The 27,882-nt window shown below is 39.4% G+C and overlaps 2 protein-coding genes across 6 annotated transcripts in view; both read left to right on the forward strand.

Moving 5' to 3' along the window:
- The window catches only part of pnpla6 (patatin-like phospholipase domain containing 6), a 33,932-nt gene extending 31,555 nt beyond the window's left edge, over positions 1 to 2,377 (forward strand). For all 5 annotated transcript variants that reach the window (XM_055040891.1, XM_055040894.1, XM_055040893.1 and 2 more), the window contains one exon: positions 884 to 2,377. In XM_055040891.1, the coding sequence (XP_054896866.1) occupies positions 884 to 949 (66 nt within the window). In that variant the 3' untranslated portion in view covers positions 950 to 2,377. The remainder of the gene's footprint in view (positions 1 to 883) is intronic.
- A 1,269-nt stretch (positions 2,378 to 3,646) lies between these two features.
- On the forward strand, positions 3,647 to 6,341 carry LOC129366835 (ependymin-like). Its single transcript, XM_055040896.1, has 6 exons — positions 3,647 to 3,752; positions 4,228 to 4,262; positions 4,382 to 4,513; positions 5,227 to 5,410; positions 5,768 to 5,855; positions 6,092 to 6,341. The coding sequence occupies exons 1-6, from the start codon at positions 3,677 to 3,679 to the stop codon at positions 6,240 to 6,242; spliced, it is 666 nt and encodes a 221-aa protein (XP_054896871.1). The 5' UTR covers positions 3,647 to 3,676; the 3' UTR covers positions 6,243 to 6,341.
- The last annotated feature ends 21,541 nt before the right edge of the window (positions 6,342 to 27,882 follow it).

Here is a 27,882-nt window from a genome sequence, read left to right on the forward strand (position 1 = left end):
GTAGGCTTTACATCAAAGGTCTTAAATTTTGACATGGTAAGAGTATTTCATTTCATACAGTGTTTGCAGGAACTTTTCTATCAGGTCAAAGTTTGAGCCGTGTTCAGACTCAAGGTGGTTGCAGCTACCGTCAACAGACTGAAAATACTTCCTAGCTAGATAGCAAGAAAACAAACAAAAAAGCCATTAGCGACCATCGTAGCACAAAGTTCCTACAATGAGCCACAAAAAGACTCCAGAAATTTCACAGTTTTGGTCACTTCCATGTCTCTTGTAGATCTCTGTCGTGATATAGGTCTTAAATTTTATTCATAACATGCTTTGTGTTTACCCAGATTGTGTCGCTGTTTAAAATCTTCCGATGTTTGCTTACCGTGGTCAACTGGGCAACATCAGCGACAATAAAACTGAAACCACCAGTGAAAGATCTGTTTCAAACCGTAACTCATTCTGTTGGATTAATGGATTAATCTATATGTTGTGCTGTTTGAGTGAGGGTTAGGGCAAAAAAATAAATAAATTATGTTGTAACACGTTTCATTGACAGATGGTGAATATCAACGTGTTTGAATTTCGCACTTTTTTAGCGTTTTAGCGTTAGCAAAGGCAATGTTTCTTTCATTTACGCAAACTCATGTTCATTAGTGTTGTAGCATTAGCCAAGCTAATGTTTATGATTATTGCTTAAGGGGTAGCATTACTCACCTCTTAGTTACCACTGGTTTTAACCAATCTAACACTCAGGCTGCAAAGCTTAAATATTCAGGTTCATATCAAAAGCGTCGCCTCCATTAAGGCCCTGGTTTTCAGGAAAAATGATTGAAGCAGAAACGGGCCTCGAGTCGCACTTTAACTTTAAAATGACTGTTTGTCTGCTCTGCAGGATGAGGAGAAATCTGTGAGGCAACGGCGGAAACTTGCCAGCGAGTCAAACGCTTCAGACTGCTGACAGAAGGCCCTGGACGAGCAGAGGACAAAACTTGAGACTTAAGACTTGAAATGTGGATGCCACACTCGACATCTGAAATTTCTGCAATGTTTTTTAGGGGGTTTTCTTTCTTTTTCTTATTGACCACCTTCAAGAACCAGTTTTGTTCCCGTTGTGTCGCATTTGCTTTAATATCTGTGGTCCTGAACGTAAGCAGTTTCTCCTCTTACAGACATTAAGCTGAACTGAATTTATACCACCAGACAAGCTCTCTAAATTAGATTTTAAGGTAATAATTTGTAGAAAAATGTATTTGATTTGGCAAAGCGTCTCTCCATTAAGCCTTTGTTTTATTTCACGGCCCTCATTTGCCGTTGCGCGTTCGTTTGTAAGGGTGTGTGCATTTTGCTTGTGCCATTTTTATTTCAGATTGGAAAAGCTTCAATTAGCTTGTTAGCAAGTCGACGCTAGGAAAACACACTGTTGGACAGGCAAATTGTAAAGGTAAAAATAGAAAAATCAGGTAGGGTATATGGTGAATAAAATAGAGCAGCATTTTATTTCACAGGAAAAACGAAACACTACTTGTATATTTTGAATTCAGGAGAGCAAGGTGCTTTTTCTAGACTAGGTCCGTTGTGAGGAAGGGATCAAACGACTAGATTCTGAGCGACCATTTGTAGGAGTCAGAAACGGTTTCATTTTAGAGATCATGTCAGAATGCGTTAAAGAATAGCCACACTTCACGGCTGCGGCGCGTTTGTTGGACTCACTTCACTAAACAAACAAGCGTGTTGGTTCTGTTTGCACAATGTCAGCACTCAGGGTTCCTGCGTATAACTTGATGTTTACGAGAGGGGGGTAAAAGAAAAAAAAACTGGTGAACAGCTGGGTTTGTTTGTTTTGTTTTTTTTCCAGCTTGATTCTCCAATCGATTGCACACACACACACACACACTCTCTCAAAGAAAAAAAATCCTCAAATCTAATGTAAATATTTATTTGGGCACAAAAAGTACGCAGAAATCCCGAGTCACCTCAGCGATACTTCTGTCGGTTAGAAACTGTAACTAGATTATAACATGTTTAATAGCGTCAGTATTCATACATGTATACGGGAGGGATTTTGTAAGTTGACACTTTGCTGCATAATAGGGAATCTAAACCAAAAAATAATAAGCTGTTCTCTCTAAACATCTCTTCTTTGTTTCAGCATTTGCATCTGTTTTCTTTCTTTCTTTTTTTTTTATTAATTATATTTATTTTTTAATTTATGCGTCTACCACTGGCTTTGCAATTTAACAAAAGGCGGTCAAGTGTTATTTTAATTAACATGGCTTTAGCTTTTTGCACTGAAATGTTTGATGTACTCTTTGCTAGGACAAGGATTATTACAAAGAGGTTGTAATTTATGATGCATATTGGGAAATAAACATAACATTTACCCTGATCCACTTGAACATGTCTTAAATCACTTTGTTTCAGTGATCATAAAATGCAAGTCACACAGTTCGTTGGTCGGTGGTTGGAGGTCGATGTTTGTTTGTTTTGCTCACATTAGTGCATTTCTCATCAATTTCATAAACCACCTGTTCAGTCTTCATATTGCGTCACTTTTTCATATCAGTAAAGCAATCCGACCTCAGGATTACACACTTGAGAAAATCCCTTCAATACCTCTTCCTGCATCTTACTTCAAGTTAATTCATATTTTACATTGGTTCAAAGTGCTGAACACAATTGAAGCACAACATGATGAACAAAAAGAAACGCTCCAATGCAGTGGTGGAATAAAGAGAAGTCATGAAAACTGTGATCCACTTCCCAGATGTTTCTCTATCAAAGGTAACTAAACAAGTGGGGCTTCATCTTTGATTTAAAAGCATTTGGTGTTTCAGCAGTTTTGCGGTTTTCTGGAAGTTTGTTCCAGTTTACAGGAGTGTAAAAACTGAATGCTCCTTCACCATGTTTGCCTCTGGTTCTGGGGGTTGCATTTTTAAGAATGAGTATGTAAAACACATTTCACGTTTTCTTTTCATAATTACTTCATTAATTTGTGTCTGTGGGAATCTGACCTGTTGCTCCCGTACCAATGGAAGCCAAAAAAAAAAAAAAAACTTCAGCCATGATTATGAAAACTGAAAAAAAGGTGGATTGTTGTTTGAACAGTGGAGAGTGCATGCAATATGTTGACCCTGGGAATATTCCCATCTGCAGTTAAAAAGACAAAAAAAACTTGAAAAGCCTGAGTGGCAATTCATGACCCGCTATGTGAAACTGATTAATCTATTTTACACATTATTTAAAAAACATATACAAAAGGCATAAAAATATACTTGGCTGCTTCTGCAGAGTCAAATTATTGTATCTTACGAAGTCTAACAAGACTCGTGGTGTCTTGAGAAACTTTTCGCAGCTCGTGAACGTTCAGTTTTGTTTCCATCAGTTCCAAAATCTCCTTTGCACTTTATTTTATCACCCCAGCCCTGCAGAGCGACCGTCCTGCATCGCTGCTCCAACATACCAAAATGACGTGGCTGAATTCCATCAACAGCGTTTAGTCGTTCAACTCTGTGGCCATGGCGAAGGGACTTTTTTTTTGTGAGTTCAAATGGCCTCTAACCAAATAAAACGTTCTTATCTGAAGAAGGCAGAGCAGAAAACAATCCAGCGGAACATGTGAACAGTGATGCGTGTGCTGCTATATAAGGAGGACTGAGTGTGGACTTTCCTCCAGGTTGTTCTCACCATGAACTCTGTTGGTGTGCTGTCCTGCTTCAGCCTGCTGCTGGCAGCTGCTGCCGGTCAGGAACCAAAACCCTGCGGTCAGTGTGGCGATACGGGAAATGTTCTGGGCTCTGTCCCCGTAGTTTGTAGACAAAATGGTGAAAAAACGTGTTTAGGTTATTTCTGTTCCCCCCAATTAAAGCTGCACTATATAACGTATGACAGCAGAGAGGCGGTTTTCCCGTAAGGTAAGTTCTTTTCTGACCCATTGCCACATTTCGCTCTGCATGTCTGAGGTGACTGACCGCTCAGACCTGCGCTCCTGGCTGTGACTGGATGTTTTTTGACCGGGAGCGGTGCATTTTTGGAGCTCAGGAAGGATGTGGAGAAGCCTCGTATCAAATTGTCAAGACATCATAACGGTTTAATAAACATTGGAAAACAAAACCGTTTTTGTAAAAGTTACACAGTGCAGGTTTAAGCTGTGAATAATTAATAAAAAAAAACAGTTAAATTTTTAAATGGATTTGGATTAAGAGCATTTCTCAATGACTTTAATTTGTTTTTCCACAGTTTCTCCAGAAATGTTGACTGGAGGCGTTTCTGTGGTGCGTTCACTGACTTCTCGTACCCTTTATAAGATTTGTCCTGCTGGACTCTCATCTAGATTGAAACTTTGGATCTTGTAGTTCTTACTCGCGTTTTACCATTTGAATCTCCTCTCCAGGCGACCGCCAGTGGATTAATGACGTCAGGAACAGTGGCCTATGACGCTTTGGGAAAGAGGCTGCGCGCCAGACACTATGGCAACTTCGGGAATATCACCGTGGCAGTGGACGAGCTGATGCTCTACCACCAGGTTCGTTAAACTAACCTTTTGTCTGCAGAAACCTCTCCCACAGATTTTATTTTTTTCTGATTTTAGTTTCTTTCCTTTAGAGATCTTCAGTGTTCGCGTCAGGCCACAAAGGTTTTCTGTTGTTTGTTTGATTTTTATTTTGCATTGAAACTCTAAAATTGGAAATAGCTTTTCTTTGCACCTGAGATAGATTGAGTTTTTTTTCCAGTTCTGTTATTATTTAAAACAACTCTTTGATTGTTACAGAGAAACACAAATGAGGCTCTATGTGATTAATGATGAACTCATGCTGCGTATAATATGCATGAAAAAGAAAAAAAAATGTGTCTTGTTCCCTGCAGAAATGTGTTTTATCACAGAAAAATGGCACTAGTACATTTCATTCTTTCTTAAATAACTAAAGTAAAAAGAAAAATGTGTAGGCGGGGACAGAGACTGTCTATTCAATATTATTATTGAGAAGGCTATTTAAGTCAAAATCATATCAATTTCATTATTTTCATTATTTTCATTTCTTTCAATAATCTATTTTTAAACACATTATTTGACTCTAAATGCATTCTTTAAAATGATAAAAATAGGTGCAGGGTTATGGGAAGACATTGTCAGTGGAATGCTAGTCAAACCCACAACAGTAGAGTCTTAAAAACAACAACAACAAATTATAATAGTAAATATGAAGTTGTGAAGACTGCCCGCATCTGTCCTTTCAGGAGGTCATGTATGAAATCAATTGGAGCGCCATGACGTGCAGGAAGTTGCCTCTGGATACCTACTTCATGCCCCTGCATATTCCTGAAGAAGCGTCGCTGCTCGGCCAGGCGTTCCTGGGCTCCAGCTCCTCTTGGGGGATGGGTCTGCTGACCAACACCTGGGTGGGGCAATTTCCCAATAGCGGTAAGAATGAACCCTGACCTGTGACCCTGGAGTAGATTCAGTTTCTACAAGGTCTGTGTGTCAAATTGATTCTGGAGATGTAAGGAAGTGAACAATATTTTATATCATTTATTAGGATCGTATTTTTTAAGGTAATAAGAAGCCAACCTGGACATGTGTGAAACATTCAGATTTTGGAATGGCCTACTTAAAGTCCAAATTTAAATCAACTCAGAAGCTGTGGCCATGCCATAAACTGACTGATAATGCTCAAAAACCCTCCAATATGGCCGCATAACGACTTTGCAATACAAGCTGTCCTTGAACTAATGTCATTTTTGGATGCAACATATAAACTCGTGTTTCATGTTTGTGCAGACATGTACTCACTCACCTTCACTGAGATCGGCTGCCTCCCTGTGACTTTGTCAAACTACTCTCCAAAAACAGGATGGACCACCATCAGGTTGGACAAACACGGCCACACAACAACCAGCCCCATGCAGAACATCTATGCATCTATTTTTTCTACCAAAATTAAGTAATCCATTACAGTAAGAGATTAGTGGTTTTTTTAAAAAAGAGAAAATCCCACAGAAATCGATCTCTAGCTAATAGTTAATAGACAAAGTGTAGAAGATTGTCCTTCTAAAATTAAGTTTATTTTGGCAAAATCAACTAATTGTTTTTTTTCTGTTTCAGTACCTACAACTGGGTGATTGGGCTGTCTAGTCCTCAGGATTTCTTCCCTCCTCCTTTCTGTTACGACGCAAAAATGGAGAAATCTGCCATGCCGCAAACCTTCTTCTCTGCCATGGAGGCCATGGCCACGAAGGTGCAGTCTATGAAGTGATCAGCGGGATCTTCTGAGAAATAAATTTCTAATTATGCTGACGCCATCTCGGAAATGCTACCAATAAAAATGTTCAAATAGAAATCAAATGAAACATAATTTATGGTGTTTTTATGGGTTTTCACTCGAAAAACATGGCTGAGAACAAGTGTTAATTTATGAAAAACCGTCAGATGGACAAAATCAAAATATCAGGAAATGTCAGGAAAATGTGGTGACCTTTTGGTGACCCTTGCCAAAGCAGTCAGCGCGAGTTCTGGGCGTATCGATCTAAATATCGATGCTGTCGACAGTATTGGCATGTGATGACTTTGATATTTCTGTCTGCAGTTTCTGTCCTTTATGTCCACATCACAGAGTTTATGCCAACGCATATGCAGGAATTAAAATATCAATACATTTTAAATTTTAGCAGGATTTTATACCTTTGTAATGTTTGACCATTTTAATAGGGCTGCATATGATAAAAATAGTACTCCTACTATGTATGCAGAGTACAGTTAACGAGTTAGTCAATAAATATTTGCGTGTAGTAAAGGTGAAAGTGAACAATTTTATTTATTTTCATTATTCATTTGCCAAAAATCTTTTCCCTGTATTTGATCATAATCATAACTATGTGAAGACCAGTCATTACGCCAGTCGGTGACAATGACACTTCAAGATAAAATGATCACTGCTGGTATCGATTTCAGATCCGATACTGCTCTCGATATTAGTATCTGCGAGACTTTCCTTGTATTTATATAGAATCAAATCCATACCAAAACTCCCATCATTCAAATGACACCTTTATCCATCATATGACACCAGTGGAGTGGGCTGGTCCAGAGGCCAGCCACGCTAACAGTTAGCCACGAGCTAACTGATTGAAGAAGGCAAATTTTTGCAGAAATTTTTGCTGTTGAATTTATTTAGGAAAACATTCTGGTACATAATTTCACAGTGTTTTAAATTCAATTTCTAAACAGTCTGATTCCCAGCAGACTATATTTCTTCCTCACATTAATAACTGAGCGGCGGTTCTCTTCTTCATTAGAGGGTCGTCGCACATTCACCTCTCAGCCTTGAAGACTTGTGAGTCGTCTTCTTCTAATCATGGCCTGTTTGGTCAGAGGCGGTCGTCCGTCCTCGCTGTCTAAAGCTACTCATCTGCCTGGTGTGATTAACGCGATGCGAGTTTGCTCTGAGAGCATCAGCTGCAATAATAGCATTGCCACTCCAATTATCAGACTAATCGTTCTCTGAGTGTGCTGGCTCTGCGGCTGTGTAGGAGAGGAGATGCAATTTACCGTTCCTGAGTATTAGTGAGGGAGACACTGAAACCATGATTGCTAATTTTCACACTGAATACATTTACAGGCCTCTGTTTTAACATAGATTCTGTAAATATTGAAGCACCAACTTCAGCCAGAGGCCACCCTATGAATCTACCACAAACTCTTAGATTAACTGTCCTCTTACATATTTTTACCCTCCATTCAACTTTCCAGTAATAGTTTTTACTGTTACTGTTTAGAGTTTTTTTGGTCTGCAATATTAAATTCATAGTTTACATCAGATGCATCATTGTAATGAACAGTGGAACTAATTTTTTTTCTATTTCAAGAGGCGATCAGGCAAATTCCTCTGTTAATTTTGGCCCAACTTTAAATATCTGGGAAAACAATTTTACTCTGACAGTTTAACATGTTCATGGCAAGATATTTATAGATATCTTGCCCTGTTTTGTTTATCTATGAAAAAGCACATTGATTGCTAAAAAAAAAGTATATGTAAGCCTCACTGTTAAGCTACCAAATGAAGAAAAGTAAAAGGAAACAGAAGGACAAATTAAACAATGTTTGTTAGACTTTTGAAACTTTGTTTTTGGCAGCTGGGTTAGTAAAAGCCTGAAATAATAAAAGTTATCTTCTTTTGTTTAAAAGATTAACCAAATAATGTATTTACAGGCAACAAATAATCAGTCAGGTTTTGTGTAAAACTGTATTACCTAACATCAGTCACCAGAGGGCGGCAGTGTTCTCTACCTTCTTCATGGTAAATTTGTGGCTGGCTTCATCTCAACCAGACTGCGCTTTCATTAAAAACAAACTGTATTTTATTGAATAATCTTTTTTTCAAAATTCACTTTATGTACAGCTTTGTTTTGTTATTAGATTTGTATAATTTTTTCTTAAAATTTGATCGGAAAGGGATGAACGTCTTACAAAAGGAAAGGAAATGATGTTAAATGCTTTGACCAAAGGTCAAGATTAAAAGTTCCTGTCAGTGCAGAGAGTGTGATAAACTAAGTCTGCTTTTTTATTTTTTACAAATATTTTTGTTTATTTATTTATGTATTTATTTTGTAGAAAGCATCCTACCATGAACATGTTACTATTCCTAAAGTTATTATTATTATTAGGCCTGTATATATTATTATATAGTATTATTATTAGGCCCATATGTATTATTATATAGTATTATTATTAGGCCTATATGTATTATTATATAGTATTATTATTAGGCCTATATGCATTATTTGGCACACTTGTTTAGATTCCCAAGACTCCGACAGAAAATTCAATTCATGTCATGGTGCAAGTCAAACAGGAAGTCGGCCATTTTGGATTGAAGTTTACAGGCTTCGCATTTGATCGAACTCCTCCTGGATTTTAAGCTATTAGATGTATATTCAAACTAATACAAATGTGTGATATTTTACCCACTGAATGCAGCTTCAGCTTTGTTGCGTCTTCCCCCTAAACATTCAAATAACTCCTTGACATTCTACTCTTCTTTAGCGAAGAGTAAAAAGGCATATTTAATACACGGAAAGGCTGAATGTGTCCTGTTTCTTCTAACCCAGAGAGCGTCACGAACGATTCTCTTCTTCATTAGAGGGTCGTCGCACATTCACCTCTCAGCCTTGAAGACTTGTGAGTCGTCTTCTTCTAATCATGGCCTGTTTGGTCAGAGGCGGTCGTCCGTCCTCGCTGTCTAAAGCTACTCATCTGCCTGGTATGATTAACGCGATGCGAGTTTGCTCTGAGAGCATCAGCTGCAATAATAGCATTGCCACTCCAATTATCAGACTAATCGTTCTCTGAGTGCGTTGGCTCTGCGGCTGAAATGTGTGTGGGACGAGAATCTGTTGTTCCTGTTGCAGTAAGAAAATGATATTGTGAATTGTCCATTCCACTCCTAAACATTGCCCAACTTCACCTGAGCCTGAATGTTTATGTGAGAGACAAAAACTGTTGCTTCATCGTTTCGTCTCGGTGCCAGTCAAAGGCAAAGCCTGCAGAAACACAAAGCAATTCCTTGAAAACCAGTGGTCTAAATTGAAATTAAAATTAAGAACAAAGCACATAATCAGAGAAAACAAGTAAATTAACATGTAATATGAATTATATTCATGTGTGATTTTGTTTTGCAGAGGAGTGCTGCTATTGGAATAATGATTTTAAAACTGCTCTCATGTTGGTCACTTTGACTTGAGAATTACAGACAAGACTGCTTTGCAAAAAACACTCGCATTGGCACATATGTCTTTCTAATTACATCATTTTGAAAAGAAAAATAAATCTAACTGGATTAAATTTGTTCCGATCTAGATTAAAATAACACTTAATTATTCCTCAGTGGAGAAATTTCAGGGTAATTTGTCAGATTTAAAAACACACAGACACAGTTTAAAACAATAAGTTGTCATTTCTTTCTGTTAATATTAGTGATGCAAAAAGTAGAAGTGTGCAAGACGGCTTATGAAACCCAGGCTCCCTGTGTGATTCTAAATCCAAGCAATTCTAATCCTGTCAAGCCTTCACATCCACAACTTGTGGCTTAATCACATCTGGCCAAATTCAAATTATCAAATGACTTTTATCCTGTAATGTCCGTGTCCTACTGACCAGGGTCTCTTGGACTCATGTTAAGCCAAAGGGACAGCCTGAACTTGTTATTGTGAGCTTGTTCTGGAAGACGACTTGTTTTAGTTTCTGTGGTTGCATGCTGGATGTCTTTTAAATATTAGTTTAAGACGGTTTTTACGGCATCACCCAAAATGTACATACAAAGTCTTCCTGGATGTGTTCTCATGTCCTTGTTTGACTGTTTACGCATAAGGAAAGGAAACGGGAGAGTTTTTCCCACCACTTTCAGCCTCATCGTGTCGCATTTAAATACACAAGAAGTTCCCTTCCCTCCTCCAGTCCGACAGGTCCAGTTGTGAGGGACTCTGTTTATTGTTAAATGGTTGATCAATCCTCTGTAAGATGTTCAGTACTTGAGATGTTATTTTGCAACCTAACCCTCCTCACAGCGAACATGTCTGCTGCTTTCCTTTGTCGTCATGATGCCCTTTCTTCTCCCCTGTTCTCTAACAAATCAATTCAGAACTGCAACAATTATTTGGGTAATAAAGTAACTATAATTGGTGGATCCTATTTGTATTATGGGTTTTCCAGTCCCAACAAAGTATTTCATATCAATCAAATATCTGTTGCCTTGAGTTCTTCAAAAAAACTGCGTGTATCAAACAAGCTTTTGAAAAAATTTGACTTTGTAATTTACCGCCTTGAAATTTGGCCACTGTCTCTTTAAGAAGCTCCTGCTCTTTCTTAAACCCTCACAACAAGGCTCCTCTATGAACCCTTTAACGTTTCTACCAGTGTTGCACTGAGAAGTAGCTCGTAAAATGAGCTCAGCACATGCGCAGTTCAATTTAGATGTTTGCTAATTGCTGCTGGCTAGTCTGAAGGAGCTGAATTGTCGCGTCTCGGGAAAGGGCTGCTCTGTGAGGCGGAAACTTGGAAACAGCAGCTGTGAGGAGGAGCTTTGTCCGCGAAGGCGGAGCTCCGTCCGACCAGGCGCTTTTGCACAGACGAATGGATGCCGTGGAAACTGAACGATTTCTCAGAATCGAGGCAAAACTCCAGGTATGTTTCTGATGAGGGGATAACATCATAACATGACGTAAAGCTCAAAAAGTCTGATTTTACGTAATACTGTCCCTTTAATAAAATGCAAAAGTTTCATTTCAGCACAACAAGGGAGGGAAAAACAGTCGATGCCTTCCTGACCTTAACCCACAGCACATGCCCACACTTTGTGTTTTGTTTTTTTTGTCAAGTGTACTCTTTGAGTATCCATCTGGCCTGATCAAAGAGCTCTAATTACACACATTAGTGAATAATGAGTCCAGTGAGTGGGTACTACACGTACAAAGGAGGTACAGTTTGCGAGCTTCCAGGTTTCACTGTTTGTGCACGAGAATTTGTGGGAGGACGAGAGCCGACGGTGAACCTTGGAGTCCGTTCCAGCTCGCGTCGCGGCGGAGCATTGTTTATCCACCGTCACCCTGTTAATCTGCACAGGACGGATAATGTCAGAAGATCACACCAATTATCCTCTTTTCACTGATGGAGGAGGTTCAGCATCTGCATACTCTTTAAAGTTAATCCACTCTAATCCACTCACTCTCTCTTTGCTTGTCAATTATGCTCTGTTTTTTTCTGTCTCTCTCTCTCTCTCCCCTCCAGCACCCAGTATATTTATCTGCCAGGAAACCTAAGAGCAAAGAAAAGAGACGTGAGCTCTTCATCAAGTGTTTCAAAAATCCAGAGTGGAAAAAGTTCTCCAGGCACCGGAACAAAAAACGGAGAAGGTACGACCTCAGGATGGCAGAAATGAAAAGTGAGCACAAACATCTCAGATTTTCCAAACTATCTCTTATGGGGGCCAACAAATCCCTACAACAAATCTCTAGAGAGTATTGAGCTCAGACTGTGGTGTCTTTAGGCCACCAGTAGCAAAATGTCTGAAAATGTATTTTTCTTCTCCCCCCGCCCCCCGCAGTTGTCCGTGTCTCGTCAAACCAGTCGGTAGACGACGCTGCAGCTGATCTGGGTGACTGGACTGATAAGCTCACATCAGCTGACCTCATGAGATATTTTTTTCCCCACACAGAACCAGACACAATCCTTCAGTCTTTGACCAATTAAAAGAAAAAAAATCTCAAAAATACTTTTAACGAGGAACATGTAATAGCAGCAGTAACCTGGCGCGAATTTAAAGATCCTCTGAACCCAGGTCATGTTCAAATGACATGACCCAGGTCAAATGACAGGTCATGTCATTTGACCCAGGTCTAATGACCTGGGTCAAGGTCATTTGACCCAGGTCGTCGTTTAAACGTGTAATGAAAGACCTGATTCAGCAGCAGGCTGAACGTCCTGATGTGGTGAAACACGTTCTGGCTAATTAATTTATGCTCTCACTCGCTGATTTTTGAAGAATTTTCCACAAAGAGAAAAATAAGTATTTATTATTATAATTAGATAATTCCTAGGAAATTTTTTCATTTTGTTAGCCTGTTTAGCAGCATCATTTATTTTGTTACTCATGTTAAAGATGGGGATTTTAAGGAAAGCACAAGCTGCCAAACCGCCTCGGTGCTTCCATCGTTTGTACGCCGACTTCTCTCATCTGCTTGTAGTTTGCCAGGCTGCACTGAGGCAGACAAGAAAACACTCCAAAGAGCCGCCGAGACGACCCAGAAGATGAGAGGATCCCGTTTCTCCTCCAGTGAGGATCCTTACAGTTTCTCTTTTTGTGAGCGCTTTGCATCAGCCCAGACGCTTCCTGTTTGAACTGCTGCAGAGGCATTAGGAGATGTGGAAATGAGTTTGGCCATAGCTCTGACATCGATCTATTCTTGATCCAGGTTTGCATAAAGACCTAAATAAATAGCTAATATATATATATATATATATTTTATTTTGGCTGGTAAAATTAGTGGACACGTGTGTTGGACAGGTTGTTGACGGTACAGAAAACCTGCAGAAAACCCTCAGGTGGGACATGATTCCTCAGATTTTATGCTTAAATTTGGAGGCACATTACCATTGACATCTTCCTATAATATAATAAAAAGTAAAAAGAAAAAGAACAAAAAAAATAACCACTTTTTTCTCTCCAAAAGATGTTTATGGCACAAAAAAATAATTACTTTTGCAAAAAGTGACTCAGCCAATTAAATTAAGGAGGTGACAAAATTCATTACTGATTCTGAACATGTGAGACAAACTGATCTTAAAACCTCCTTAGAAAATATATAGAGGTTTACCAAACAGGTAAAAGTTGATCTTGTCTGAATGGACAGCTTTGTCTTTTTTTTTTTTACAGACATTCAAGGAGAAACAGAAGGTTTGTCTTGTATTTGTTCTTCTCTATGGAAAAACATCTACAGTAGATTTGCATGTTGAACTGTTGTTTTTTCATACTTTATCATTTATGACAGACTACAGTAGATTTTGGGTCTTAGTCAAACCATTATCAGTTCAGTTTCTGTTCGGTAATCCTGAAATACCAAACACATCGAGAGAGAAGGCGCAACGGCTTATCTGGATGTCTGAACATCAATACATCTGTTTACAATATGAAGTGCATATTTTGATAAACACGCTGAATGGTACAGACAAATATCTGACGCATCCTTGTGAAACATCTTTAAAGGTTGAACTCAGACCAGAGCAAAGATGTTTTTTAGCTTGGCAATCTGATTTTCTGCACTCACAGGAAAGTTGCTCTTGCTGCATGAAGGAAAACAAGAGATCTCCAGAGAAAACGTATTGTTTGAAGAAAATCTTACCTCTGAGTGCCCTCCATCTGAGCCCCTTATCCCCTCACAGAGGGTGACTTTTAACAAAGTTTAGCAGGATTAAAATCGACTTACCTTCAATTCCTTTAAGTAATTTGAGCCATTAAGAAAACAGGTTGACAGCATTTTCTCCTGCCATCTTGATTTGGATCAGTTTTGAAAGTTCTGCTCTCAAGAAATGTTTGTATTCACATATTTTATTCAAATAACTTGGCCACTTTAAATTACAATTTAACTCATTAAAATTAGTTTAGACTAACAACCAGCTATCAATCCGAAGCAGAAGTGAAGAAAAAAAAAACACTTGTTTGAGAAGGTGATGTTTAATTCATTTGCAGAATTAGCAATCAATAAACTTATGGATGATTGATTGTTAGCTTATTGATCAGTCTCAGTTATTTCGTATAAGGTAGTGGCTAGAACATAACAGGAGTCTCTTCCCTGGTGCGTGACCTCATGACCTTTCTATTATCAAAACCCTATTTCTGCGTCATCAGAGATAAATAGTCTAATTTATTCATGTGATTGAGCTTTAGGTTGAAACATGAGCCACACAGTGTGATCACACAGATGCACATATATTTCTACGATTACATTTGTGTCTGAAATCCATAAAAATGAATACATAGAAACCAGCAGAAAATGTATACACACCTGCAAATTTTGAGTGAATTTTATTTTAAGAAGCTAATACGTTAAACAGGGTGAGAAGCCCACATTAGTGTTTAAAAACCATTTCAAAAGGTCACTTGGCTGCAAAAACGCTATGCAGAAATTCGGACAAAAGTCGCTCTTGTAAAAGCATTAGCACAGAGACATCCCAGGCAAATAGAGTTACAATGTTAGAACACTAGCTATAAAGCCGTAATTTGGAATATGCAAATGCGACTGGCAAACCAAAGCTCTCACAAACGTCTCTTCATATGTCATATATTCTCAGCTGGGATGAGCTCAACAACAAAGAGACTTTTGTTTAACGTGGCGCCGCCATCGCTCAGATGTGTCTGCTAGATAAAAGAGTGCGCCACGCACACATTGTTGTCCCAGACACTTTGCTTTGCAGCTTAACTTTAACCTGTTTGGCCACTTGTTCACGCTGTGAGAATCTGTCGGTTTATGCTTCTTTGCTCAAACCGCTGAGAGATCCGGCTGGACATCCGTCATCCAGGCCTCATCGCTCAGCGTGTCAACGAAGCCCGACGAGCCACAGAGGCTAGGACAACTTGAACTTGCGCACATGCTGCGCTGGTTTTCTTGTTTGTTTGTTTTTCTTCCTTTCCTCTATTCCTTTTGTTTATGTTTGCACCGAGAGTGTCATGTTTGAGCATGATTTCTCTCGTTTGCCCAGTTGGGAGGATTGAGTTTCTGTACAATCAGAGATTAAAAAACTCGCCTGCGAGAACTCAGTCGACACTCACGGAAAAGGTTTTGGAGTTATTCTATTATTTCATCATTTTCTTTGTGCAAAAATGGAAGGAAACAGTTGGGGGACTGCATCTGAAAAAGCAATGACATAAGTAAAAAAAAAACAACAAAAACCTTTTAGTTATTAAGATTTTACTCATTACTTTTCTAAAAAAAAAAAAAACGGTTTTAAATTAAGTTAGACATCATCTTTTAAAAATAGACTATTACTTGTGCTATTTTTTCAGTCATTTTCTCCATTCTGCACTGTTTCCTGAGAGGAAATGACTCAGCTCAGTTGTATTTATTTATTTTTTTTGTTTAGGTTTTGTTGGCTCTAGTGGCTTTTATTTGAAAGTAATTAACAGGAAAGAAGGGGAAAACATGCGGCAAATGTTGCCAGGCTGGGAATCGAACCTGCGACTACTGACACAAGGACTCGGGCCTCAATACGTGGGTTGTGTTTCCCTCCTTTGTACTTTAAATCTACTAATAGGAGGTTGTTTAGTTTGTTTGAGCAGCACTGCTAACATTTGTTTGATCAAATTCTGTTATGTTTTGTATGAGTCGGCTGGAAGTTACTGGAATCGGTGCATAACACAAAATATTAAGAAAGAGATAAACAACTAATTGAAATTACAGAAGACAAATGTCTTGGAAATGAATGAAAATGTTTAACTCCACAGAAAAGTGAGCTGAAAGAAAATGGTATAAGTTCAGATATGACATTGGAAATAAAAAGGAAAATGCAACAGGTAAGTTTGAACAAGGGGTACAAATTGGTAAATGTGAGGCTGGTGATGGATTAAAGCAGAGTTTTGAAATAAGTTATTTTTTCCATGCCTTACCTTTCTAGCACCTGTAGAAACGAAGCATCGATTAGTTTGAAAGTTGGGAACTGACTGGATGAAGATCTAATTCAAAAAGATACCGAGAGTAATCTAGGTCAAAATCTGATCAATCTTTGGATTTTATATTTTTGAGCAAGAAGTGATCAAAAATAATGTGGAAAAAAAAAACTAAATTGGAAGCTGAATAAAAAAAAAAAAAAAAAAAGAGTACCTCTGACATCGACCCAATCCACCAAGAGTGATTGTCTGGACTTTGACCAGCCAGTCCCACTGCTGGTACCGATGCCAGAAGTCCTCACCTCCAGTCCTCAAGGGCCGGTATCCTGAAACTTTAAAACGTGTCTCTGTTTCAAAACACCTGAGTGAAACAGTGAGATCTTCATTACCTGATTACTGGAGATAGAAGAGAAAATGACTGAGGAGTGAGGAGGTGATTCACCCATTTGATTCAGGTGTGTGGGACACATCTAAAAGTTTCACGTTACCGTCGCTGAAACGTTTGGACCCCTGGCCTAAAGTGAAGTCATCAATCCAGTCAATACCAGAGAAAAGAAGTAAGAGAGAGAAAATAAAGAGTTTAGTAACCAGAACAATGTTATCTAAAGTAAGTCCGATTAGCATCGTGTTCTCCACCTTCTTGCATCTGTTCTGAAGCCTAAACTCTGGATCCGCAGATTCAGCAGCAGAGGAGTTGGAGCGGTAATAAGCAGAGACGACAGATGTTGCTTCACTCTTCAGGAAATACTGTGTACAAGAGACACCGAGTTCCTGGTGGTTGTCCGTCAGACATATTACTCTCTACGGGAATTTTCGCACATCATTTTCAATAACGGCTCACATCTCACTCTCGGTTAATGCGCCCCGCAGCCTCTGAGCGCTCACGTACCGCTTGGCCACAGCTGGAGACTTTTCAGCCACTGCCGCCTTCGTATTTCAGAGACTTCAGCTGTGATTGTCCGTTTTCTCTTCCACACTGACCCAGTGAGTCAAAAGTGTTGCAAAAGAGCATATAAAATGTTAGATTTGTTGAACATAAGATTCGTACAGCTCATTAAGTCCAGGCTTTTTACATGCCTGAGGAGAAAAGAACGCCGAGCCACCAAGAAAATGAGAAAGATAAGAAGCGGTGACTTTGAGACCGGTGAGAGTAAAGGAACTATTTCAACCACATAACGAAAAGGGAAAAGGCATCAAGATCAAGGTAGAAATAGGAGCTAAAGCAGAAAATACAAATGACAGCACAACAATGGAACAAAGTACTTGAAGGAACAATCGATCCTTCGTGACCTTCCAAACAAAAGATCAGCACCGTCCGAGCACAAACAAACTCTTTCACTCCCTCAGAGTCCAAACTGCTCGTCCAGCAGGTGACCAAGTGAAGAGAAACCTTGGTGACTGACTGGACGGAAACAGGTTGGGGAGGGGCACATGTCATTACTCTGTTTCAAACAGCATGGAAAAAGTCTGGTCTCTCCGGCGCTTTTTCAAACCTGCAATATTCTTCATGTACAGGCGTTGTAAGCCTTTTCCCGTTGTCTGAACTGATAATTGACTGTCTGGAGCAAACAGGAAGTTCCAGCTGCAGCGATAATGAAAATATACACAAGCTAAATGAGAAGTACAAACCACTTTTGTAGAACTAACACTTTGCTGTGTTGCACAAATCAGGCGTTATGGTTTCAATTCACAGCATCTGTCATCTGTAGGAGGTTTGGCAGAAATATTCACAGCTGTTTTGATCATTTCATTTTATTTTATTTTAGATTGGTAAAACAAACGAACAAGCCATTTCAGTTCTTGTTTATGGGTGAACCCAAAAGGGGACTTGAACTGAACCCAAAACCACCTGCCTCTGCTGCGCCTGTGACACAAACAGCCAGCCGCAGATGATGGGATGATGGGAATAATGGGAACAGTCCATCAACCACCTGTCGTTACCGACTCGTTAATCATCACGTAGCTCTGTAAGTTCTGTGTTCGTGTCCCTGTGTCTGTCTCTGTTCCTGCAGCTGCTGAAATGGCTCTCCAAGTGGAGCCGAGGTGAAGAATAGTCGGTCTCCATTACTTCTTTTGCTTCTGCCAACAGATTGGGTTGTTCTGGTGTTCCAGAGCCGACTTGTTTTTCATATTTGGGCCATTATGTGTTCGAGGAGGAGGAGGGAACATTCTGCATGTCTGTTTGTTTGTAGATGATCTGGATTCACGACTTCCCTCCATTCTGAGTTTGTGATAGTGCCATGGTCACACAATTGGAGATGAGCTGTACATAATGACGCATTCTCTGTGTGTCACATGATGTATTTATCACATTTTTTTCATTTCTGTCCATGCAAAAGAAGGTATACAAATTTATAAATTTAAGTGTCCAACTAATACTAGGAATTGCATTAATTGCCAAAGGCTCAAACAGATAAATATAACATAAAACATTTAAGACTCACTTATGTTTTCCTCTCAGGCGACATTTTTAATATTTAATATCAATAGAATGTATAACTGTATTTATCTGAGACTCTGTCTGCAGAATAGTTTGATCATCCTCTTTTTATTCTGACCTGCTTAAAATGGTGCAGTTTAAACAGAAATGTCATATTTACACAGTTTTCCACCAAGTTGATAAGATGGACTGATGGTGTTTTATTTTATAATTAAGATGAGGATATTCTTCATTAGCATATCAGAATGACTTGTCATCAGAAGAACACAACAGAAGCTAGTTAGCTGTTAGCTGCTCATGGTTTGCAGCTCACCTAAATTATTTCTCTAATTTTACACGCATCCTCCATCTAAGTATGGCCAAGAATGTTCCCATATTCCTCATTCCTGACTTTTACACCTCTTAGTTTCGGTTTTCAAATCTGAACTACTCCATTTTTCCATTAAAGACTTGTTTTTTTTTGTTTTTTTCTCCATGCTCTCCAGTGTAGCATTGCCAAAGCTACACAGCATGGATACGGTACTGCCAAGCCGAACACTCAGCTTTAGAGGTTTGATGCCAAGCACTCTTCAAGGGAGTCTGTGAAACATCTCTTTGTCGCCCCTGGCGTTATGAAACCTGTTCTCCAGTCAGCCTACTCCTCTGCTCCTGCTCCAAACTCTGTTCCCCGCTCAGGCTACTGAGACAATGTCACTGCTTCACTGTGTTCTCCAGAGTTAGCCACCGCTTTGGGTGATGCTTCGCTTCCATTGCTGATCACGACTGTATGCTTGGCCCTGGGCCATTAAAGGGATTTGGTTTCGTCTGAGGGTCCATCTGAAAAATGATTCCTTGTTTGTCCCTATTTATTGGCCTTTCCATCACAGTCCTCTTGCGCTTTATCCGTCCAACTCTCTCACGCAGGACCACCAGAGCTCTGTTCTTTATTCTGCCTTCGGGGAATTAACTTGCCTAATAATGACGCTTTCATAAAAACTAGGTAACTGTCGATGATTGCTAAAAAAAATCTGTACCTTTATTATTCTTTAAAACGTTTGCCTCACATCACTTGTGAAGAGATAGTTTCTGACTCTGACTGAATTTCCCAGAAGCGGATTGTCCTTCGGCGTCCATTCTTCCTCCTTTTCACGGCGTCCGAGTTATAAAACTCCATTCTTCACCAGATCTCTCTCCCTCCCTCGCTCCCTTCCAACTGGAAAACATTTTCTATTTATGCAGTCATTTTCTCACTCTGTCAATTCAAATGGCCAACTGTGAATTTGCATCTAATTGGGCCTTTTCGTTTACTTGCATCCATGCCACTTCCAAAAATGCACTTTGCATTCTGTGTGAAATCTGTTTGACAGGTGTAATTATGCGAGTTCTGCCTCTTGAAATGATGGGTAGCACAAAATGACAGGACTGTTTTCTCCCACCAGGTGTGATCGTAAGAAGGAGAAAAGCATTCGTCTATACACTCGGGAGTATTTTTATTATAGAAGCTATGCATGAGAGATAAACTGGTCATCTCTGTAAGGGGGAGGCAAATCAAGGACAGAGAATGGCATTTGAATATAAATCAGTATAAAGACCTTTTCAGTTTATTAAGTATTATGAGTTTTTGGGGCTTTAGGAAACGAAGAAGGAAAATGTCTGTGTATCTCCATATCTTAAGACTGCGGAAGGGCGAGGGTTTACATCACCATGTGTCCAGAGGACACCACCCTAATATCTGTATTTAAAGATGGTGGATGAATAATAATTAAATAAATAAAAAATTCCAAATATTCTGACAAACACGTATTCTGGTTTTCATGATCAAAAATTAATATTTCTCCCTGTTGGTGATGAATCCATACAGTTAAATGAACTTTTTGAAGATGTTCTAGATCTTGAGGCGCTTTCATTGCCTTGCACTGACGCCCCTCGCATTCCAGTTTCTATTTTCACGCCGCACCGACAAATCCGACGAGTTTGATCCCTGCACTTATTCTCACTGACTCGCCCAAAGAGGAGGACGACTGACAGCCTGCAGATGGTGCCTAATCTCCCAGAGCAGCGCGGCGTACCTCAGCCAAGCCCTCCACGCCAAGCCCCTGATGCTCCGCAGCCAGCAGAATAACATTTACAAGGAAATCCCCCCACCTGGCCGCCGCCATCCACACACAGATGGTGCTTACGGTTTCAGTTTGTGAAGCAAAAAGGACGCGGCAACCAGCAACGTCGGCATCGGCGCGTTTGTTTGCAGACATGAGGGATGTGATGGACCGTCTCGCTGAGAGACGTGGGACGTGTTTGTTCTCAAGGTTTCTGACTTCTTCGGTGAAAAGGTGCTGAAAGCAGCATGATAGTTGCAGGCCGGCCTCACAGTGACAGAACACTTTGAGAGCGAGAGGAAAAAAAAGTCGGCTCAATTTTCATCTTGTCTCGCTTGTTACATCGCAGGTGGAGGAAGCTAAATCGGCAAATTGAAAACTGTAATAAGAAGTCGAAGAGGAGGGATTGCTTTTAAATTAGCTTTCATGATAAGAAATCTTTCACCGCGTAACAATGTGGGGGGGGGTTGACAGATTGTAGCCAAAGAGTGGCAGGAAGAAAGTTACCCAAGCTGGCATTAGGTGAGACTTACATACAGAGAGGTTTCCAACTCCTCCACTCAACCAGGATTCATTTGGTCACTGATGTGGTGCGGTCGTCCTAATAGAGGAGGGCAGATCGATCCTAATATCGAAACCAATTGATATTTAACGACAATCATGTAAAAAGATGAAACTGTTTACAGCATTTGTTGTGGTGTGTTAATTTCGTCAAGTGAAATGTTTGGCGAAATTCTATCCCACGTCTTCTGGATCTGTTGGATCTATGAAGAGTTAAATATGATAAAGTATTGGTACTGGTATCGATATCAACGATTCTGGCCCTGCGTTTACTTGGATCGATACCAAAATTCCCAGTATCACCTTCCTCTGGTTCCGAGGCGCCACATCACACATTGTCAGCTGAGCTGACTTTGTTTTTCAGTTTTTCGATCTTGTGAACACATCGAGTGTTATAAATTTCTATGTACAATTATCGATAAATTAACTAGATTGTGGTAATTAAACGTAACTGAAAGTAAATTGTGGAAACATGTTTTTTTTATCACTATTATTTTCTTGATTAAGTTCAGCTTTCGGTTCCATTATTTTACTGTTCAGGGTCACAGAGAGGTCGAGGTTAATGTCTGCACACATCAATGGTGCATCACATTTAAGCCAAGGTGAACATTACCAAGAATAGTTTAAGCTTTGATGCATTCATGATGGCTCTAATCCACCAGGAAGGAGTTGGGCTTTTGAATCTGAACCTGCCGTTTCATGTCAAAATGATCTGAAACAGAGTCTTCCTGACTTACGGCACCTCTCATAGGATACAAGGATTAAGAAATGATGTTGAAATCGTTCTCTTTTGGGGCTTTCTCAAAGAGGAAGAAACTGAGAGGAACGATCTTTGAAGGCAGAAAGGCTGAGGAGCCATTTTGTCTGAACGCTAAAACACTTTAGCACGGCTACAGCAACGCAAGGGTCGAGTTTCTCCCGACAGAGTTGAAACTAGTATTTTCTTTGTCACTGACATGGAACATGTTTCATTTAATGAAAACGTTTTTGCAACCAAATTACTCTGTTAAAAAAAAAGGCTAAAAAAAAAAAAAAAAAAAACTAAATTCAAAACTTGCCTTGAATGTGTGAAAGCTGAATATGAATTTGTCAATATTGTATTGTATTTGCGTGAACCTTATTATTTTATATTTTTTGATAATCTGGTATGATTTGGACCTTTTTCTCCCATAAGGAGTGACTCATGTTAGCGCGTTAGCGTTAAACTGTTAATATTCACTGGAAACAAACTTGCAAAGTCTTGATTATATTTAGGGAAAAAAAATCCTTTTGACGCTGATTTCATAACAACTGTGTTTTCTCTCTTGTGCACTAAGCCCAAATCAACAAAGCCAAAAAGCTGACAATGTCTGTTATTGCAGTACAACCAACCAGACTGTAATCGCGTGTTTTCAGAGAAGGGATGCTTCTGCTGAATCTTGTTAATCTACATTTATTTTCTTCATCAACAAGAGGTGGCGATGTTGATGCATCTCCACCTGCCCTGGGGTTTTAGGAACCCCAGCGTTTCCTAAAATGTTAATTACATTGGAGGTAATGCCAGAGAACGCCCCCAGAGAGCTTCTTTCATCACTTTCTCCACATGACCACTTCACTGTTTCAGGCCCTGAAACGCTGCGAAGAATTGGTTTTCACAACAACAGCATATATCAATTTAGAAGGAACAACAACAAAAAACTTAAATGTCACAATTTCCAAAGTAAAGATGTTGTTTGCTTCCGGTTCCACAGCAGAGATAGCTAGTTCCCCTTCTACTTTTTAAAATGTGTTTATCCACCAGTGAACCTGCAGTCTGAGAGCGAAGCGCTCCATCAGGAGCATTCGGACCAATCAGAGATGAAGTAAAATAACGACCAAAAGATGAATCAGGCAGGAGACTCAGTTTGGGGGAAAAAATAACTTTATTTCAAGAAGGTGATATGTGGAAAGGAGAATCTTGGACTCTGTTCTGAATTTTACATTGAAGGGAAGTTAAAATAGCAGAAATTAGTTCTCTCTTTTCTGTTTTTCACAGAATGTTCTTGATGCGACGTTTCCAACGAGCTGAAGGGTTCTCCCTACATTTTATTGACAAGACATAAAACTTTGTGGGCTTGACTCAACTGGCTCCTCTTGCTTCAGAAACAAACATTTTGAAATGACTTATACGCCCTGAAAGTCAATTAAATGGACAATTATGGCTTCTGCATGTTTTTCACTTTCTACATTTGATTTCGTTCATCATTTTGTGCGCTCCATTGACTGATTTGTTTATGATGAAATGATGAGACAGTAAAGTTCAAAGAAAGTGATTTAATTGTGAGATTAGATCAGCCATAAAGTCCACCAAAGGATCTTTCCTTTTAGGATTTGAAAATAACATTTGTGCTCCATAAAACATAAAATCGAAGCAGATGCTTTTGTTTCGACACATTTAAAACAAGTTGTTATCCCTCTTTGACAGAGGAGTTGTTTTTCTTCTCCAGCGTTTGAGTTTCACTGGAATAATCAAACTACTGGGAGGCACAAAATCCCCGGGGGTCAAAAATCTGTTTTCTTTCCCCTCCACCCAAAAAGAAGTAAGAAATAAATTCTGATTTTATGTGAGAGTAACCAGGCAACTGAAGTCTCTCTGATTATTATTCAAACCACTTACCTCTACTGGAAAACCATTTCACACCGAGGTCCAACGACATTTATTGTTTTCTGCATCTTATCTGTGATGAAGAAGTGATGTTGAAAAGATGGAAGGTCACTTTTTTTGGAACCAAAAAAAAAGAAAGAAGCGAATCATCCATTTTTTTTCAAATTGTTGAAATATTATTTGTTTTCCAAAAGCACAATGCTCTGCAAGGCTCTCCTAAACTACTACTATGTATACTGGCATTAATTATGTTTTACTACATTTTGCTGAAATCTTTTCTCTTTGTGGTAGCATCGCTTGTATGAGTTAATTTAACTACAAAGAAATCCCAAGTTTATGATCTAAACTTTGAGTTTACATAAAATATGACGTGAATTAGTATTTGTACTTGTTTACTTCTTTTGTGTGATTTTAATTTTGTTTTATAGCCTCATTCAGATCAATGTCGCAGTCATGAGTTTCATACAATCTGCCTCGTAGAAAGTTTTACCCTGAAACAACCTTTTTGTATTTCAAAAGTTGGGGGGGAAAAAAAATTTAAAATTTTATAAAGTTTTGTCAAATGGAAGAAATGAACTTGGCGCTGGCTGCTGTGTGATGATGCAATCGTGTTTATCGCTCAGCGTGAACTACTTTCATCAAATTTCTCCTGTTCTCCGTCGCTGCTTTCAAGAACAACCACATGAACATCATGCATGCATAAAGAACCTTGGAGAACTACTCAGACCCTCTCATGGTCAGAATCGTGAAGCGGAGGGATTATGCATGTTTTTAATTCGTTGCAAATGAAAATCTAAGACATTCAGCGATGAAACCCATCGCTGAATTGGTTAACAGAGTCCAGCTGATTTGTTTATTATGAAACCATTTTGAGCAAAGAGAATCATGAAGGCAATGAAAACATCAGTAGGATGGAGTGTAAAGTTGTGCAGGATTAGTGTCAGGATGCACCCCGGGTTAGTGTTTTCTTCCAGCTGCTTCTAGATTTGGTTTCGTGGTTAATTCTCTAGTTGTTTTGCTCATTACTTATGTTCAATGAGAAATCGTGCAATGCAACATAAAAGACTAACTTTTCTTTTTTCAGATTAATTTATTCCTTCAGTACAATTCTACTCAGCGAGAGAAAGATTGAGTTTAACTGATCAAATCTCTTACGCCTTTGCAGCTCTGCGAAGTCCAGAGGATGAACAATAATTATGAGTAATTTATCAGAAAGAGGCCAGAGAGGCTACTGTCTGGTTAGAGTTTGTGCTGTACTGTTACACTTTTTTGTTGGCTTCACTCCACACTACAGCTGAGTTTCTTTTATGATTTATTTTACTTAAACTTGTTTGCATCCCCTTCCAGGTGAAATAACCCACCGAAAGAGAAGATTCACTCAAAGAGCAGCTGAATTAGCCAGTGAAGACCAGAAATATACTGACAGATGGATTTAGGAAGCATTTCTCCACTCTGCTCCTTTCTGTAAAGGAGAGAGAGAGATGTTGATCATCCCTTTGGGGCTCGGAGCAGCAATCTGTGGGAACGTCTGTAGCAGTGGAAAATACTTTTAGCGTACTCCTCCAAAGTCTCTGAGGGCGCTTCTGGTTTGTTGTCGTCTCACATGTTTGGAACCGGATAGCTTTTGTGTTGACACTGCATGACTTTGCAGCTGTTGCCATTAACCTAAGTTTATTGAAGTAAGTGGAAAGTTTGTAGTTTAAAAATAGGGTTTTGTTGCATTAGGAAATGGTTTTGCTCTCCACAAGACAGTTTTCGAAAACCTTCACCAGAAAGGATGAACAAATAACTGCACAAATGCATGATAGTCCGGTAGATTCGACATAAAATGTCCACATTTGTTTGGTTTTCAGCTGGTGCGATTCACGTTCACGTCATCAAACTATCCAACCCCTTTGAAAAACCTGTTCCCCTCCTCGCCTGTGGAGGCGCTGCACCAAGAACCACTGAAGGAAGCGACTCAAAAACCTCAGAAGAAAACACGAGCACAGCTTCCTTCTTTATAAAAACGGAGCAGCATCAGATTGTAGTAGTTGTAGGATTTCTCTTTTGCCTTTGGCAAACACCACAAGCCATTTCTCATGTTAGTACTGGACACACAAGTTTGTTTTTGCTTTTGTTTACCCAGAATGCAGTGCGTCATAGTCCGCTTCCTGCTTTTGGAGCGGTCCTCTGTCTGCTTGCGTCCCCGCATGCCTTCAAACTAAACCAGAGTTCACTTCAACTGAACCGAGATGCAAGTTTTTAGACGAATCAGAGTTTTTTTTCCCTCTGGGTTTCCAGTAATTATGCCACCACTTTTTACAGTGAGATTCTGAATGGGACTGCACTACAACTAAAAAGAGGCGAGTTCTTATAGAGCCAAGTCACGTCTAATCAAACGATAAGATGATATTCAGTGTTTCGTCCCTTGTGTTAGCGAAAGGTCACTCTGGTGTCTCTCTAATTGTGCTGTAAGGTTGACTCAAGAAGTGAAGCTCAAATAGAATTAGCCCCGTTCTGCATCATTTGGCAGAGGCTGCGCGGTCTGACGTTCACTGGTCAAACAGATACCAGGAAACAGAAAGGAGGCAAAACCACAACCTTCTCCTCCGGCAAAGCTCTTTTGCGTTTACGTATTTTTTAATTTTTTTTCCAAAATTGACAGCAAATCGTCTTGTTTCCGCGACACTGATCGATTCTTCAGGGCCGTGAACAGATGAAGTTTTACTCACCGAGTCCCTAAATTAAAAATTATGCTGTCTCATTTGATTTGACTCATTTAGAGGGAAAACACTGAGCCACGGTTTAAACTGGGAAGCGGACGTTGATCACAGACCCTTAAAGTAACTATGAATCACGTAATTAAATTATAACAAATTGACTTTTTGTATTCTAACGGGAGTAAAAAATTACATCAATTAATAAATAATTTTAAAAACAACTGAAGAAACTAAAAAAATATATCTAATGAATGAAGCGGCATATGCTGCTTGGCTGTTGTAATATTTCTTTAAATTAAATTTTTCCTTAAATCCTTAATATATGTCTTAATTATTAATAGACTAAAACATGTAATGTACAGTGCCATAAACAAGTTTTTGCCCCTTGCACACTGAATCTGTTTTTTCTGTACCTCTACTGTCTAAAGACAGAAAGTCATAATATTTCTGTATTTTGGACAGTATTTGCCGGACCATCTTTGGCAGGAAGCTCAGTTCTCGTATGTAAAAAAAACAAAGTGTTTACCCAGTTATTAGCTGAACGAATCAGAAAATAGTTAGGACTCCGTACTACTACTAGTCAGCCATTATTTTGTGTAACTCTCACAAAATGTCTGCACATGTTAAAGCGTTGAATTACTCTGCGCTGACATCAGGCAGGCGGAAAGCTAATTCTGGGCCTGCATTTACTTACAGTCCTGCATCTCTATTTACACAATAGGCTGACCGGGCCACATGAAATGATTTGTTCTGGACCAGCTGTTTCCTCAGGTAAGTCATTAGTGCCTGCATCCGGTCGAGCTATTAGTGGAATCGAATAAATCACGACGAGAGCTACTTTTTCCATTCTGATGTGCTGATGACAGCAGGGAGGGGTGACTTTTGAAGCAATGTCAGCGATACCAACACAAATAACAACGATCACATTCAAAAGCTTTCAGGTGTCTAATTTTAGCGATATGATGTGAACAGCACACAATGAAATTAACGTAATGATCCAAACAGAGTGGAATGAGCGTCGCTTTGTGTCGTTCTAGTAATTAGTTCAGCTGAATTTATGCATAAAGTGTCTGAGCGGCCACTGTACACGTCGACTGCCTTCTCGCTTCATGTGAGTCCTAATTCTGTTGTTCTTGATGTGTTGAATTCCCATATGACATCAGGCTTTGTGTCTATAACCAATCGATTTTATTTCCATTTCATCTGCCCTCCTGTGTTGTTTGAGAAATAAAAAAAGAGAGAGAGAGAGAAATAAAACAAACACTTAAGATTCCAGGGCTTTTCGCCGAAACGTTGCAACCGCAGAGGAAATGTAAAATAATGCAGAGTGCGTCGGTGGGAT

The sequence above is a fragment of the Poeciliopsis prolifica genome, unplaced genomic scaffold, assembly GCF_027474105.1.
Source record: "Poeciliopsis prolifica strain line A6 unplaced genomic scaffold, Auburn_PproV2 SCAFFOLD016, whole genome shotgun sequence".
NCBI lineage: Eukaryota > Metazoa > Chordata > Actinopteri > Cyprinodontiformes > Poeciliidae > Poeciliopsis > Poeciliopsis prolifica.

Bases quoted from the DNA above. Each gene is read 5' to 3' on its own strand.
- LOC129366835 (XM_055040896.1), top strand. From the start codon at position 3,677: ATGAACTCTGTTGGTGTGCTGTCCTGCTTCAGCCTGCTGCTGGCAGCT. The intron at 4,514-5,226 runs GTTCGTTAAACT...CTGTCCTTTCAG, and splicing joins AGCTGATGCTCTACCACCAG to GAGGTCATGTATGAAATCAA. The intron at 5,411-5,767 runs GTAAGAATGAAC...ATGTTTGTGCAG, and splicing joins GGGGCAATTTCCCAATAGCG to ACATGTACTCACTCACCTTC.